The 18,211-nt window shown below is 41.7% G+C and overlaps 1 protein-coding gene across 2 annotated transcripts in view; it reads left to right on the forward strand.

Annotated features, from left to right (window-relative positions):
* NTNG1 (netrin G1) overlaps positions 1-18,211 on the forward strand; it is a 311,481-nt gene that overhangs the window by 219,206 nt on the left and 74,064 nt on the right. For both annotated transcript variants that reach the window (XM_045801633.2, XM_045801632.2), the window contains exon 4: positions 8,742-8,914. In XM_045801633.2, coding sequence (XP_045657589.1) covers positions 8,742-8,914 — 173 coding nt within the window. The remainder of the gene's footprint in view (positions 1-8,741; positions 8,915-18,211) is intronic.

Below are 18,211 nucleotides of genomic sequence, written 5' to 3' on the forward strand. Positions count from 1 at the left end.
AATAATGCTGCTATGAACATTTGTGTACAGGTTTGTGTGTGGGCATGTTTTCAGTTCTCTTGGGTAAAGACCTCAGAGTGGAATTGTTGGATCATACGATAACTTTATGTTAACCTTTCTGAAGAACTGCCACATTGTTTTCCAAAGTGGCTGCACAAGTTTACATTCCTACCAACAGTACATGAGAGTTCCAATTTCTCCACGTCCTTGTCAACATTTCCTATTGTCCATCTTTTTAAATTACAACCATCCTAGTGGATGTGAAGTGGTATCTCACTGTGGTTTTAATTTGCACTTCCCTAATGACTAACGATGATGAGCATTTTTTCATGTGTTTATGGCCATTTGTATATACCTTCTTTGGAGAAGTATCTTTTAAGATCCTTCACTTGTTTTCTAACTGGGTTTTTGTTTTTTTGTTTTGTTCCTTTTATTATTGGAGTTGTAACGGCTCCTTCTGTATTCTGGAAATAAATACCATTTTGACTAATAAGTATAAACAGCTGTTAATATAGTTAAATTATTTAATTATTATATGATCTATGAATCTGCAGATCAGTAGACTTGACAGAATTTACAAACGAAATGGTCAATTCCGTTTGTGAGTACAGCTAGAACCTCAGTGTTATCAGGTTTAGGCCAAAGATTGCCAAACAGAATATAGGTGCAAGACAGGTTTGCACAAGGATCACACTCATGATTTTAGTCTTCCTGTTCATCAGGATTTTGACATACTGGTGACTCAGCAGGGCTTCTCAACCCTTACTCTGCCTATAAGTCACCCGGCGATCTGGTTAGAGTGCAGATTCTTCTTCAGCGAGTCTGGGGAAAGCCTGAGATTTCTAACAAGCCCCAGGGTGATCCTGCAGCAGCTGGTCCGGGGACCACAGTTTAAGTAGCAAGTGCTACAGAAGTATCAATATCACTGTTTAGAACCACAAGTCTAATTCTCCCCATGAACCAGTTTGCTTTGTCCTGCCTCAAACAGAGTGATGTCCTAGAATGAACCTGGCCTTTGGAATTGACTCTTGACTACCACTTACCAGAAGTGTTTCTTTGAGCAAATTGCTTTACTGCTCTTGGCCCCACTTTCCACATCGGTAAATTACAGGTACTTAAACCTCCTTCTCCCAGCGGTAATGAAGATGAGGTGAAATAACATACGGAAGGCACCTATCACAGTTCCAGGTGTATAGTGGAACGTGGTGTTTTCTTCTTCCGCCTGCCTTCAGTGGTTAGGGGCTGTCCCTCTGGCCGTTGAGCGCAAATACAGCATTGTCAGTGCAGAGACAACCCAGTGTTACCACCTTACTTTCCTGTATTGTCAGGATTAGATGGAATATTGTGACTAGAGGCCGGATCTCGGGCCCCACGGAAATGAGGCCAGACCCAAAGGTCAAAGGCACAGGCAAGGCTCTACTGGGGCCACGGCTCGAGCTGCAGAGACTCAGCACCAACACACAGCGCTTAAGCCAGCCTCTCCGAACAAACGGGAAGCCCTCCTTATATAAAGGTCCCCCGGAAAGTTCCCACTCAGGTCCGTTATGCTAATAAGGGACAGAAAAGTGCCTTGTCCTGATTGGTTGATTTTGGCAGGCAACTCAGCTTATTGGTGCTTTTCGGAGCCGGAGTCTTTCGGTTTGTGAAGCCCGTTTGTTTGTCTTCCTACAGGATAGGGCTGCGGCTGTTGTTTTTAAGTTAGGCTTGTGTAGTGGGCCGCAGCCCGGTTCTGCATGGTCAGAGAAGAGGGTTGGCAGTAACAGCCCACACGAAGTGCCCCAGGTGCATGATGTTTCTCACGTGGGGCTTGTTTCCGTGGTCCCTGGCGGTCTCAGTGGTACCCTCTTTATGGTCTGTAGTTAGTCTATGCGTGTTTCATCTTATTTACTCAACAAAATGTATGTTGTTGGAGATGAGGACTCTATGTCATCTTCTAGTTTTGAATCCCACGGGCCTTCTCATGGTGTCATCCAAAGAATAGGTTATGAATTAAGGCTTACAGAATGAATCAGCCTATTTCAGTCGTGGCAGGAGCAGTAGTAACTATAGAAATAATAATAATTGAAACTACCACTTATTAAGAACTTTGTGTCAGATACTATCCTAAGGGCATGCATACATTATCTATTCAATGCCCAAATCTGCTATTTGAAACACATCCATTTATTGTCCCTGTTTTACAGATGAGGCAGCTGAGGCCTAGCCATACTTAGAAAGACAGCATTCCACTTTTGGTGGTAAAAGCAGAGTTCTGGAGGCTGGCTGCCCACGGTCTAAATCCCTGTTCCATCTCATACTAGCTGGGAGAGGTGGGTTTCTTTGCCCGTCAATATGCAAATGCATCATCTATAATTAGTGCCAATCCCACAGTACTATTGTGAGGTTTGTAGGAAATCATGTGTGAAATTGGCAAAAGCACTTATCACAATGCCAGGTACTTGGAAGTATTCAGTCAGCATTAGTTCTGTTTGTGTGTTTGTGAAGTCACTTATCCAGTGGCCTCACAAGTCCATGGCAAAGGTGGGATTTGAACCCGGGCTATCTGATTTCATAATCAATAACTCATAATTTCTAAATGATGTTGCTGCAGATCCCCTATTGTAAATCATGTGTTGAGGTGGAAACCAAAAATTCATGTGTCAGAGTGAAAAGAGAAAGGTCAAAGGGCTGCAGAGGCAGAAAAAGTATGTGAAAGACATTTTATAACTTATCACCTTTTGAAAAAGCCATCTTCGAAGCTCCAGTGTTTGCACTAAGTCATTTTCTAAAAGCATTTGCATGGCTGCTGCCAATCTAACGCAGGGGCTGCAACCAGAGGCTGGTGGAGGCTTTGTAAGGCCTGAAATTTATACCTTTTGGGAGTGGAGGGGTGCTCTCATTAAGGAAATTTTTTAAAATGCAAAAATATCTCATTTGTGAGAATTATACAAAAGCACACGACCACACGGATGCATTGCCAGCGTCTTCCCCAAGGCCTTGAAAGGGCCCTGATGCTAAACTTCATTCACTTCATGGTGAATCTTCCTCTGGCACAAAAGCAGCCAAATCCCTGACTTGCAAGGAAGCAAGCCTGGCTTCCCTTCCTGTTTCGCTTCAGCAAGGGCCAGTTCCAAACTTCTCTGTCTTGGTACCTCTCTTTGAAACACTAGTAATAGATTATATATATAGACTTCTAACTCACAGGAAATTCTGGTGGATAACATGCTTCCCAGAATAAATATATTAAATTATCTTTAAAAAAAAAAAAGCAGACAGACTGTATGGGTTTTTCATACCTACTGGCAGGTGGCAGAGATCTAAACATTGGAGCCTTTTTATAAGCAAGATTAAATTGACTCATGACAGCTGGTCACTAAAATACAGGAAGTGCAGACCTGGTTGAAAGCAAGAATACACAGATTTTCATCACTTGCATCACAGGATAGAGCTCGCTCTTTTTGTAAGTCTGTCTTAGCAACGCCCTTATTTGACGGGATGTGCAGTTTGTCCCTTCCACACAAGTGGATCTTCCACGTACAAGCCAGTCAACTCTATCTGCAGTGTCTTGGTGTGAGCTCTATGTGTGTAAACAGAATCGGACAATAGGCTTGGCTCTCCAGGACATCAGCTGTTTCACAGCTAGCAAAGTCTGCTAGGCCTCCTCTCGAGCAGCTCCTCCCCCGCCCACGGTGATGGTGGACGTGGGAGTGGGATGACCATGGAAGTGGATCATGAATCTGTCAGAGACAAGTGGATGCCACGGAAACTGCCCTCCACCCCATCGCAAGCCTAGAGGTCACAGCCCCAGGAATTGAGAGCAATCTCCCAGCATTGTAACATCCTTTTTTTTTTTTTTTTTTTTTTTTTTTTCTGTTGGGGGAAAAGCTACTCTGGCAGGGGCTTTAAATAAAGAATTTCAGTGCCTGATTGGAATGGGGTGAGGCAAACAGGGCAAGCTGTGGATAATGAAGGGGAGCCATTTTCCAATACCAGACAGTGTTGTGATACCTCGGCTCCACTTTCACCTTCTCAGCCGAGGCACAACAGTTGTCACCAAGGATGGAGGCAAGACAGCCCGGAAGCTGGGCTGGGTCAGCAGATTTACTGCTGGGGAAGCTCCGGTTTCCTCCAGGGCCCAAGCCACATTGCCAAACCGTCTGAGCCAGGGTGGTCATTCCTGCATGAGAGGTTGAAGCCAAAAGACGCACATTCCAGAATAATTATGCCACACAGATGCTTTGTTTTATGGGCTTTCTTTCTCCTCTAAAGTGTGTTATTTTTCTGAGTCTTTCAGGGATTTTTTTCAGGCATTTTTTTCTTGTGTTAGGTTTCAGGCATTTGGTAAATCCTCTGGAATTTAAATTAAATTGTGTTTACAAGGTCTTACTAATTTTATAGAGTTCCCTTTGCCCATTATAAGGTTACTTATGAAAACCAATGATGAGGGCATGTGGCAGTTCTCAGCACACGACGTGGTGTGTTTGAGTACAATGCCTATTAATTCTCTGTTTTTAGTCCATTACCATGCTAGACATAGTAGGACAGACCCATGAAGTTCCTGCTTTCAGAGAGTTTACTTGCTTATTAATCATTTATCAGTCAAATATTTTTTATGTACTTATTATGTGACCAGTGCTAGGGATGGCACACTAAATAAGGCAACATGACCCCTGCTTCCAGGCGTTTACACTCCAGTAAAGGGGATAGAAGAGAAAGCAATGACAGCACGGTCTACGTCTAAGGCAGAGATAGCTTTATCACATGACTGGCCTTGCCAGGGTCCCAGGAGCACACAGGAAAGGCAGACTTGTGGGTCGGAGAAGCACTCAGATAGTTGACCAGTAGATGGTTTTTGAATGTCATTTAGGAACCAGGCACTGAAATTTACAAGTTGACCCCTGAATGGTAAGAATTTTGCAGATAAGAGAAGTAGAGGTAGTAGAGTAGAATGTTCCAGGCAGAAGGAACAGCTTCTAAGATTACGTGAAGGCAAAGTGTAAGGAACTGAGTAGTGTTGCTAGTGGTGCAGATGAGACTGAAATTGGGAGGAGACACCAACTTCAAAGGGACTTGGAGTCCACATTACAAAGTTTGGACTCTATTTTGAGAATAGTGACAAGTGTCTGAGTGGTTCTAAGCCAGGATGACCCCAATATTTTTGTGTAAAGCATTATTTTGACTGTTGTGTTGAGACTGGGCTAGGGAGGAGCATGACTGGAGGCAGTAAGTTCTGTTCAGAGGCCATTGTAATAAAGCAGATCAAAGATGATAGTGATCTCAACTTGGGCGGTGACAATGGCTTGGAGCTGTGTGTATTTGAGAGTTATCAAGGAAGAGGGATCTCAGAACTTGGTGAGAGATGGAACAACAAATTAGATATGATAGGAAAGAAAGAGGGAGGCATTCTCAACCAGATGCCTGAAAGATAATGCAATTTCCTGAGACAGAAACCCCAGAAGGAGGAGTGGGTGGGAAAGGGAAGCCTCAGAATTCAGTTTGGGATCTGTTGAGTTGGACATTCCCAGGAGAGAGATCCGCGATGGAAATATAGATACAGGATTTATCAGCTTGTCGATCAGATAATCTTCACCTGGTAATAATGGAGGGAAGGGTTCTATGGAACCCTATGGGTAACAAAGAATCTCTGAATCTCCTAAAATGTTTTCAAATGTTTGAGCTTATTTTGCGTATGCTTATTATTTCAGGGTGGGGTAAGATTATGGAAGTTTGCTTTAAAATGCAAGTTTGCTATAACTCAAAGTCATTAAGGACCACAGAGGAAATTGAAGGGACAACCTATTTAAGAGTGTCCAAAGAGGGGCACCTGGGTAGCTCAGTCAGTTAAGTGTCTGCTTTGGCTCAGATCATGATCCCAGGGTCCTGGGATGAAGCCCCACAAAGGGCTCCGTGCTCAGCGGGGAGTCTGTGTCTCCCTCTCCCTCTGCCCCCGCCCCCAGCTTGTGTTCTTTCTCTTTCACTCACTCTCTCTCTCAAAGATATAAATAAAATCTTTAAAAAAAAGAGTGTCCAAAGAGAGTCACTTAGGCTGACAGTGCTGGGCCAGGACCCTAAGAAGAGCACATGAAGAGAACACAAAGAAGAGAGTTCTGAAAATGAGCTTGAGAATCCAGCGAGGACAAAACATCAGGGGAAAGGGAATGGTTCATAGATTCAAATACCACTGGGAGATCAAATAAGGCAAAGAAAAGTATCCAATGGATTTTCCACAAAGAGATCATGGATGATCTTGGCAAGAGAGGCCGTGGTTGATGAGAACGAGAAAGTGAGTGGGAGATGAGAAAATGGAAAATGCAGGTATAAGAAACTCAAGAAGGGAGAGGAGAGGGTTAAAGAGGTAGCTGGAAAAGAAGATGAGGGTACAAGGTGGTTCTTTCTCCCCTTAGGATGGGAGAGATTTATGCAAGGAGTCAACATTTTAAAAGCTTAAAGAGCCTTCAGGTAACAACCAACCAAACCAAATACACAGAAGCATTTAAGGAAATCAGAAGATAGAGCTCAGCGTGTCTACAGTGGAACAAGGAAGATAGATAACAGGGAAGAGTGAATTGAGTTGAGCCTTGAAGGATTAGCTTTTGGACAGGTGAGGACAAACCATTAATTGAAAGAAATCTGAGAGAAATAAGACTTAACAGTCACCTATTCTTCTTTCACCTTCTTTCATTATTCAAGGAATATTTTCTCAGCAAATATAAAGTCTTTAAAATGGAAATTGCCTGTAACTCAGAAAGTGACTACCAGTTTGAAAGTATTAACAGTTAAAAGATATTTAATCCAATTTACAGTTACTACTTGTATTCTTGGTCCTTCCCATATGAAACAAGCACATTCTTTGGGGTCGTATTGTTCATGTCCTCATTTGGAATTTTTAACACCAGGTAGAGTGCTAAATCAGTATAAGTTGGTGCTTCTGTCACCTAGGTTTCTAACATCTTCCATATATAACAACACACCCATAAATAAAGGTGCTAATGTTGGAAGGGAAAGATCCTTTCATAAGCAACTTAACACAAGTGACTCCCTTCATAGAGGAGAATGTTATAAGACCTAGCTCATAATTAAACACTGTCTATTTCACTTAACTGAATTATTTTTCTCTTATCTTTTTAGAAAACTGTACACATGTTAATTTTAAAGGTTCTGTTTACATATCTAACTTGAATAGGTATTGTTTCAATAGTAACTTTCAGCTTATGACAATTTATCACTATACAGATGGCAGAGCATAGCTACAAGTACTGCAAACTGTAGTGGACCCCTGATGAAGGGGGGTGTGGTCTTATCCAGGGAAGTTTGGGGGGTGGGGAGTGGGCATTACTTTAGGCATTACACCTTTTAGTTAGAAGAGAGCCCAACAGCTCTCAGTAATATTCTTAGCCATTCCTTCTCTTCCTTGCCATACGGATGGGTCAGCGTTCCAGACAGATCATCTGTGCGCAAGACAGAAACTTGGATGTTGCTATGCAGACATTATAGAAACCAACATCAGTTCTTAAAGAATCTTATTTTCCTACCTAAGAAAGACTGCTATTACTTTTTCCGATTCATGACATCCCCCACAAAGGAAAGCAAATGTGAAACACCACAATCTTTCCTTGTCTTTATGAAATTTGGCTTTCTATATTTTTGTCCTAGTTCCTGGAAGAGGCCAGACTATCTTAAAAATGACACACAGACACACACAGACACACACACGTAACATTTTCAGATTCTGACGCTGACAGGTCTTGATCCTTCATCCCCCCATCTCGGGCGTCCTAGTTCTCCCCTTTGTGTGGACACATCGCTTCCTGCGTACACTGTTCTGGCCTCTGGTCATGGTCACCCTGTCAACCTAGGTTTTACTTTCCCAGAGGATGTGGCCTGTGCTTGGGATGTTGCAATTTATAACCTGCTACCTCAACAAATATCCAGTTGGCCTTTGCAATTTTACAGTGCAAGACTTTGGATAAGGGAATGTATTTTTGTGGAAATTGCATATTCTGCTGTTGCCTCTCATATATCACAGTGCTCTTCACAGGCACCAAAGGCAAGGCATTTGCTAATGACCCCAAACCCCTGCCACATACAGTTTTTTTATTTTCTAGGCTTCTAAGCATCTTTTATCTGAGTCATTCAGAAGATTTCTGAAAGACCTTTGTAATTACCTTATTTGCTGTGACTGGGAAATCTAAGGACTATTCAGATTGATTAGAGGCCTTGGTGGGAAAAACTTTTGATCTGGGGTAATGTCATTTTAGAGCCTGGAATATGGGCTCTATGATTATGATCTCCATGGGTCTATAAAATAAGCCTGAATAGCAAATTGTCTTAATGGTTATCTTTCCTTTTAAACAAGTAAGAATTATCTTTCTGATTTAAGGAAAAAGAAGATAATATTGCTCTTCAAACCCAGATGAAATTGTCATAGATTTGCTAATATCACAAGAAAACTGCTCCCTGGTGGCAATATTTTGGACAGCTGTTGGGAAACCCTTGATTTTGTAGCACGGTTGTCTTACGGGACCTTCAGGCCCCCACTGAACAGACTGGTCTTAGGATTCCCCAAAGTATGTATTCTAACCCCACCCCTTCCCCCTTGTTGAAAAGATTCTAAGGGTGGGGCCTGAAGATCCACATTTTGCCCAGAGCCTCTATCCAGCGCAAGCACTGCAAGGTGTAAGAGCCACCCCCCAGGAGACAGATGGGTAAAGCCTCAGTGATGAACTTGACTTACAACGAACTCTTGTCTCTTCTCTACTTAGGTGCAAATGCAATCTCCACGCCACTGTGTGTGTATATGACAACAGCAAACTGACCTGTGAATGTGAGCACAACACTACAGGTCCCGACTGTGGGAAATGCAAGAAGAATTATCAGGGCCGACCTTGGAGTCCAGGCTCGTATCTCCCTATCCCCAAAGGCACTGCAAATACCTGTGAGTAACTTTGCTCTCTACCACCGCATTCCATGCAAGATGAGCTGATAGTTCCTCTCCATTTCACTTGCAATTGTGCTTTTACTCTTACGGTTATCCTATTCCTCTTCAAAATGCAGCTAAAGCTTTCGTCTCTATTTCACCACTTGTAAGCACATTTTCACACTCGGATCATCTGTTAAATTCAGTCTTCCAACACGCACATCCAATGTGTTGGGAAATGAGGGAAATCAGGAGACATTTTTTTTTCTAAGTGGATGAAACAGGAGATGTTTGTTTTCCTCCCCCAAATTAATTTCCTATTAAAATAACAACAAGCTTCAAAACCCTCAATGGTAACTTAATTTTAGCCATAAGCAACTCCAGAAAGTCTCTAAATGTTTCTAATCCCATTTCCCCTACTGGGTAACTTGAGAGATGCTTTGTCCAGAAGATGCTTCCCTGTCCGATTGACACTATGGCCTAACTTTGCCCGGTGAAATAATTGGCTTTCTCCAAATGCCAGCAGTTGAGGTCATGCCTGGCATGGAGCCTGTCAGTAGAAGCCACCTCTTGCTACAGAGCATGACTATAGACCTGCAGGTACAACATTAAGAAAAAGAATGTCTGAGTTCCTGTGAAAAGAGCACAGGCCTTATCTGTGGTTCCAGGAACCATGAGAGATGCCCTATTACCATTCACGTGCGCCCCACTAAAATCCCTGAACATCCAGAGGAAAACACGCTCTGACACGCTCAGGGAGAGACATGACTACTTCCAGAATAAACTGCCCTGTTCCATGGATGGACCCATTAGCCACTTGCGAAAGCCCCTCTTTCAAAACTAGAGGAGGGGTAAGGGTGAGAATATACCTATGATGAAGTGAGAAGTAACAGGAATAGCAGGACAGTGAGCAGTGGGAGAATGGGGGCTGGAAAAGCCACTGGCGCTGTGCGAGGCGAAGAATGTTATCAGGTTCCAGCTGTGAGAAGCCAAAACCTAAAAACTAATATCACAGGAACCAGGACCTTATCAAGTTAAATGTAAGAGTAATGGAGCGAGTAACAAGCCGTGAAGTATGGGGGCATGAAATTATGATAAAATTTCTATGAAGCAGAAAAAAATATTCTTCAAAAGATTAAAAAAAAAAAAAACCCATCCCTATTTGTAAGGGTATTCAGTTTCTTTCTGTGTTAAAGAAAAAAACGGACAGTCTAGCTCCTAAAATTAATACATAAAACTCTGTTGAGCAGAAATGTTGCTTTTTCAAGGCGATTTTATTAACAGAGACTCTTTTGGCTGTCCTCAATTGTTCAGGGCCATAGACTCCTGAATTCAGAAGGAATCGTGAGGTTATTTGTTCGCGAGCCCCTGTGGCTGGCTACCAGGAATCCCTATCGCCACACTTGTCATATTTACTTTAAAGGTTTCCCAAAGTGAAACTGGCTCCGATTTCATTTTCAGCATCTGCTGCTTCTTTAGTGGGACAGGATGGAACGGAGGAAGGTTCACAAACACTTGCTAGCATTCTGGCCAACTTGTCAAGGCGACCAGAAAGGCAGGTGGGCTGAGCGGTGGCCGCATTGACTTCTATCCTCACATGACTGTTCTTCTACCCGTAGTGAGCTTCAAAGTCTTATTTACTTCAACACATTTTCACTGGGAACCCCTTCTTGTGCCAGCCAACATTTTTCACTGCAGTGGATTTTCTTGTTATATTCTCCATGGAAATGATGAACCCCTCATCTTTTGCATATCGCAGAAGATAACCAATTACTCCCTGGCCAAAGGAATGCAACCCCTTGCAGCAAGTTTTCTTTGTGGACTCCATTGCCCATCAGTCCCTTAGTTTTTACTGGCCTTCTCTAGACTTTGAGGCTTTTTCCCAACTTTTTTAAAATACGAAGGTGACAGAGGGACACAATGCCCAAGAAGGCTCTATGCAGTGTTTCAGTCTTCAATATGGCAGGAATCAGATGAAAGATTTTAGAGATGACTGTAGTGGTTCAGTCTTGCAATGGAATAACCTTACAATGGCACGAACCCCTTAAACTAAATTTCTGACACATCAGACTGTGCTTTAAAATGGCTAAGGATGGAAATACGCAGTTCAGTGGTTTAGTACACAGGTTACAGGATCAAATACAGTTTATCTGTTCACTAGCCGAGTGACCTTGAAAAAGTAAACTAACCTTTCCACCACTCAGTTTCGCATCTGTAATGCGAGAATAATAGCAGCTCTTACCTCATAGGGATTTTAAGAGAATCGAGTAGGCTACTGCATGTAATGTGCTCAGCATAACACCTGTCCCAAACTAAGTGTTCAAAAATAATTTTAATTTTAGGATTTTCTTTTCATAAGGCATGCTTGTTCATTATTGGACCGTTTTCATTGTTATAAAACCTATTTCTTAGTCGTTCACCTATTTCTTGAGTATCTCGTAATTTCCAATGAGTTTTTTTCTCTTTAAGTAGTAGAAGAGCTACATTGACCCCAGTTTCTTTTCTTCTCCAGATTAACATCATCAAATTCCATTTTCATATAAGATTTTCATGTCTCTTCCTGGGTTGCTTGCCCCAGGAGTCCTCTAATTTTTTAGTGTGGAGATGTCAGCCAAGCATGGGACTTCTGGCACTCATGATTCTCATTTCATATCAGCTTTTTCTTACACATATGCACACATGCCGGTGAGCACACACACAACTCTAGGTGGTGCATCACGAGTCAGTTATTTAAGAGGAGCACTTAGGGTATGCCATATCCTAAAACAAGAATACAAAACCCAAGAAGTATAAAAAGAGTGGCTACGATCTCTGAACCCTCAACATCAACTGCTCAGTGGCCTAGAAACGCCGTGCATCCTGGGTAGTCTCTTGATTTAGCAGAATCTCAGCTGCCGGGATCGTTTTTTTCACAGGAAGGTCAGTTCCTGCCTGCTTTTAGCAAAAGAACTCAGAGAATTTCATTAAACCAGGAACTGATAAGATCTCCCTTCACAGACAGTTAACCCACCACTCAGAGGTACCCTCAACTGGGAATTTGCTGGAAATCATAGGACTTTGGAAGTCCTGGATTCTGGAGCATCTCCAAGGTCACTTTTGTAAGGAGTGGATAGAGCCAGGAGAGACGAATACGGAGAGCCCCAGCATTCTAAAGTAGAGCCATCCCTATAATCTGTGAGATATACCACATGTCCCCATGCTTTCCAATACAATAGACTTGTCAGAGGCAGAAGTAATAACTCTTGTGATTTTATCTTTATACACCATGCTCTTTATTTGAGACCCAGTGCGTTTTCTTGGTCTTTTCAAGCCATATATATATGCGTATCAAAATGTTTTCCTTATTTTTCTACAAAGCTTATGTTTTCTCCGTAAGACATCTTTCTTCTCCCTGTTGATCTTCTTTCTATTTCTGATAGTATTCTCAGTGTCCTTTGAATTTCATTTCTGTCTTCCAAGTAGATAACACCTCTGTCCAACTTCATGCTTTGTTATGATTCACTTGATTGCTATTGTCCAGATCATAATAAAAGTATCAAGCAACACTTCCTTAAATTTCTGATTGCTATGGAATAACACACAATATTTTTCTACATATAGATTCTGAAAACTCAACAATTAACCTTTAGGAATTATAACTCTAAGAAAGATATTATAATATCATTTATATCTCTGCTTCCAAAGGTGTGTTCTATGACCTTTTAAAGAATTCCATGGCAAATGAGTTTAGAAGATGCTGTAAACTATAATAACTCTAAGACATTCATATTACCTTATAAAAAACATTTGAGAATCCTGTAATAAAGTAACCTACTTTACCCTGGATTTCCCAAACTTAACTGTTCATGGAACACTTAATAACTTTCTATAAAACACTCTTTTGGGGACCTTCTGCTCTAAACAATTTCTACAGCCTAGTGATAGAAATGTCATGAAGACAGACAGAAAGCCCATCCAGTTCCGCTGTATTCAATCTTTCACTTTCTTCTTACCTACACAGTCTAATATTCTTCAAAGAGAGAAAATTAAATTGGTCTGACATTGACATTATTTGTTTGTTCAGAAATCCAACTTGAATTGTTACACAATATCTAGGGCTCCTCTGAGTAATGGAAAGTAATTTGATGATCGTTCTATTATTTTCTCTAGTATTAAATTCGCATTGACCAATTTATATTTTCCCAGGTGTGCACATGTGTGTGTCATTATCCAGACAATTTCCTAAGTGCTTTACATGCATTAGTTCATTCTTAACTCACAACACTCTTAGTTTCATTTTATAGACGTGAAATCTACTGACTGATGGGTGCAAGTATCTTGTGTAAAGTTTCTGCTACTAGTCAGGCTGAGAAGGAGGATTTGAACCCATGTATGTCTTGAGTCCGAGGCCTGCACATTGCAGTATATTGCTTCTCAGGTCAAAGTTCAGTGACTTCCTCTATTCTCCACTGGAGTATGAACCTTTTGACACCTGCTTGAACAAGCCCGTCTTATCTAAACCTGATCTCTCCTACTTCTCTTCCTAGATTTCTGCTTGTTATTTCTTTGCCTTCAAAGGCTCCTTGTCTGCCCTTGCTTTGAATTTTCAAGCTCTCCACCCTGACTCTTCTTAGTCTTTTCCTTGTCCTTCCATCAATTCTTGTGGATTTTACCTCTTAGCGATATTGGTTTATTAGTAATCAGTCAATTACAGCCTGGAATCCTTCTCATGGATCCAGACTGACTTTTCCAGCTGTCTACGAGAATCTCAAAGGCCACATGCTGGATACTGGATTTATTCCTTTCTCCAATTGCCTTTCTCTCGCTCTTTATTATGATTCTCCTTTTTCATGATTGCTCCTCGATGTCAACTCCTCACTACAGCCTGCCTAGATTCTCCCTGGCAAAATCAATTACTCTTTTCACTCTAGATTCTTGATAGTGTATGTACACTTACAATCAGTTGACTTTCTATAACCAAAATTGTAATAATAATAATGGTAGCTTCTATTTATTAAGTTTACCATTGGCTTTTATACTTTGTGAAGGGCTTTAAGTGCTTTCTTACATTAAATCCTTACAACAGTCCTCATGGGGTATGTGCTATTTTTATCCGCATTTGACAGATCAGAAAAAATAGCCACGCAAAGATTAATAAGTAAGTTGCCCCAAGGTCCCACAGCAAATGCATTACAGTACAAGATTTAAACTCGTCTATCTGACTTCAAGAGCTAAAATGTTAGCAATTTGAGAACAGGACCATACTGTCTTCCTGGCCTTTATAAATGTTTGTAGAATCAACTATTTGGTGAATGAATAACTAAATCTCAATACTGCTGTAATGTGCACGTGGGTACATTGCCCTCCCATCCATCTTCCCGTGTCTCCTGGAACGTGTGGTCGTCACAGCTCAGCAGCTCCAACACAAGGGTCTTCAATCTCCTACAAGAAGAGTCAGCTATCTTGGAGGAAATAAAATGAAAGAAAAGACTGACTTTTTTTTTCATGGGCGTTCATGGCTGCTCTTCACAGCCCTCCCCAAAGGCATTCATGGCCTCAGTGACTTGAGCACTGTCAGGCTCTGCCCACCAGACGTTCAGGCTCAGAACCCCGATTCCATCAGCACAATAAGAGAATACTTTCCTCTCAGAGCCTTATGTATGTGAACCCAGCTGCTGGCCCAATATCTAAAACCAGAATACCAAATTACAACTACCAATCCACAATCCTTCTCTGGGAAGCTCATGGGACCGAGCATGATTTGGAATTCAAAATCATTAGGATTTTAAAAGGTAATACATACACCGTAGACGTATTATAACCACACCCACAGCACGATATGAGGTAGCACCACTTAATCAAACATTTTAATATTTCTGCAGCAAACCCATGATTATTCTCACCTCACACCCCTTCCAGTTAGGTTTGATCACCAAATTAGTTCAGAGCACATTATGTTGTGCTGCAGGTGAATTTTAGGGGGGGGGGGGGATTCTTAGTTTTCGGAGTTGTGTTTTTATTGTGTCTTTTTGTTTTGTTTTTTGAAGATTGGAGATAAATACAATAAATTAAGGGATAGTATAGAGTAGTGGTTAGAGGCACAAGCTCTGGAACCTGGACCTCTGGATTCAAGTCTCAGTTTCTTTCCCAACTGATAGAGAAGATCTTGGGCGAGCTTTTTGTGTTTGAGTTTCCCCCATCTGTAAAATAAACCTAAGTGTTGACCTCACACGGTTGTCATAAAACTTAAATGGATTAATACATGTAAGGTAGTTAAAACAGAGGCAGGCAATAGTAAACACACAATGAAGTGAGATGCTGTTGTCATTATAATTTCACTGAGATCTAACATGTGGACTCATCCCAGCCTGATAAGTAAATTCTCCCTTTGGAGACAGCAACTATCTAGGGAGATAAGCTGTGTCCAAATCCCAATTTATTCATCCAGAATATGAAATAACTGTGACGATATTCATAATAGTTAAGTCCTTATGACCAGTGTATTCTCTCCCTTGTAATTAAGACTCTTTGCAGAGCCAGATAATAACCAGAGGGTTGCTTGGTGAGCATGGGATCAGGAAATGTAAATGACTCGAACGCTAATCACATAAGGCTGAAACATCCTGACACATCAGCCTCCCTAATGCCAACAGAACACTGAAGGTCTGAGAGCTTACAGGTTACCCCTCCCTCTCCCTGAGACAATGCTCTGCCAGCAGGGCTACCGTATGCCTCCAAATGCTGCTCTTTCTGTTGCCCCCTTCTGATTGGCTGTTCTCCCGCTCTGCAGACATAGCAATAGGCTACGTCAGGCTGATGTCAAGTCTGTCAAGTCTGCCCCACACACTCAGGTCCTAGACCCCTTGTGTCGTAAGATAACTTTAGCTGTCTCTGATTGGATCGTCTGTATGACGGTTTCATGGTCCAGTTCTGTGAAAGCACTTTATTTCCTTCACTTCCAAGTTCCTAGTAGACACCTCACTGTACATTCTATCAACACGGTTGGACCAGGGACCGGGGCTGGAAGGACATTGGAAATAATTCCTCCAGAATACGAATGAGGCTGCAGAATGTTTTCTTCCTCATCGCCCACCTCTTCTTCGACTGGGTTTTTTGGATGCCTGCAGCCTGGCTTCTTCGGGAGATCTAGTCATCAACTTGATGGGCTTTTTTTCAAGCCATCTATCACAACAGGGGCAATATTTCCTCTCAATCTGAGCCATGCCAAATCTGTGTCCCTTCTGATTTCCTCCATGAAAAGCTGCTGACTTTGCATTGATTCTCGGAAGGAGTTATGGCTTTTAGTACTGCATCAATCTGCTTCAGAAGATTAGGATGTTTATTTCGGAGATCTCCATCATGTTGCCTAACTATGCCCCCTTTAGCCATTTACTTGGTGGGAGGGTTAGTAAAATCACAAGAAGAAGGCGAAGGAGGAGAAGAAAGCAATTATATAATTCTACTAAGTTCTCATCCATCTCATTGCAGCAGAATTCCTTTAAAACAAACATTAAAATAAATATAGGAGTGGGGAGGGCCGGTGGAGGAGGGACTAACCGTAAGTGCCTGTGAGCCGAGCGCCTGCTCATTCTTTTCGCACACGAAGCCCTTTGGCTTATTCAACACGTATGTGCGTCTCTGACTGAAGTAGCATCTGTCTTCTAGAAGAAGCAGCTACTGTAAACTCAGATACCTAGTATTGCAGAAGCTTCTGGTGAGGCACATACACACCTGTGCTTCCTTCCCTCAGTGCAAGTTTAGCAGTGTCTCGGGAGACAAGAATTAGGAATCACCTGTTCCAGTATTGAATATAAACGTGTTGGCTTGGACAAAACTCTTGCTTCTGTTTGTGCCTTCAGTTTCCTCTTTTGTAAAGTGAAAGGCTCAATGAGATTATTGCCTAACTCCCTTTCTGCTCTTCATTTTTAAATGACTCTTTCTGAATTAGCTTACCTGGTATCATGCTCCCTTTCTGCCTCCCTATCATCTATTTCTCTTTCACAAGTATTTTTGGGGCTGTTTCAGAGATGGATTTAATCTAAGAAGCTTAAATTTCAGGATTCCTCACTAGAATCCTTCTAAATTAAAAAAAATCAATTTCATATTTAACTTTATATTTTAAAGTTAACATTCTTTTTCCCAAAGAGAGCTCCCAGATTTGAATATGCTTTAGACCCCACAACATCTGCATTTGCCCCAGGGCGGCTTAGGGAAAAAGACAAATACGAGTAAGAGTATCCAAATAGGAGTTTAAAAGGAAAGTGTGAGGGAAGGAAGAGAAGGGAAATAAGCCAAATATGAAGTGACTTTGCCCAGTTGGCACCAGGTTGCGTTTTGAGCCTCTGCACTTTCTGGAAGCAAAGTCGCGAGGGGCATTCTGGCTGTCAGAATGGAGGAAACGTTCAGAGAGAACAAAAATACCCATTCATGCTGAACTCTGAGAAATGTTTCCGTGGAACATTTAATATGGCCCAAGATCATACTACGACCAAAAGTATTTTCACTAGGATAGAAAATTCTTGGTGACAAGTGATAAAGTTTTGCTCAAATATACATTGAGCAGCTCTTCTGTAGCAGGCATTGTCCCGGGCAGATACTAGAAATACAGAAAGGGACGAGACATGGTGACTGCCCCTCAGACCTCTCAGGCAAACACACAAACAATTATAAATAAAAGTTGGTAAGTTTCTCGAGGTGTGCAATCACAGGGAGGGGCTAATTCACATCAGGGAGATGACGAGGAAGGGAAGAGAGAACTCCCATGCTCAATTTTGAAAGTAAAAATATTCTTTACATAATGCTTGTCACTTCACAGGGAATGTTAAAAAAAATAAAAAAATAAACTGCCAACGTGCATGTAGACAGTTTTCCTGAGCATAATCTGACTCTCGTTCCCCCGGTGTATAGGCACTCTCGCTGTTGTAAGGTGCAGTTGCATTCACTGATTCATCCCTTTGAGACCCCAAAGACACCCACCTTTCTTGTCCTATTCCTTACGCATCTGGAAGACTTCTCATGGCTTGCTTGTAGCCTTTTTAATGGGTGCAGTGGGTTTATTAAATTCTTTAGTTGTCTAGAGGGAATGAAAAGCAAGGTGTTTGGACATTACAGTAAGGACCATTTGGGGAAAAACCGTAACATTTGAAAATATCCTAATGGGCATCGCCTAGTGTTCAGTTATTTGCTACTTCAAAAATCTTTATCCCAATGAAAGGATTAAAAATCTTTTCCAAGCAATTCCCATTTTACAGCAATGGAATAGAAAGCGACTCACCTGGCAACACCTCACAAAATTCTAAGCCACAAAATGAGAAAGAGGCTGAATTTTAAGCATCC

Source organism: Ursus americanus, chromosome 12 (genome assembly GCF_024610735.1).
Source record: "Ursus americanus isolate L20-20 chromosome 12, mUrsAme1.1.p, whole genome shotgun sequence".
Lineage (NCBI taxonomy): Eukaryota > Metazoa > Chordata > Mammalia > Carnivora > Ursidae > Ursus > Ursus americanus.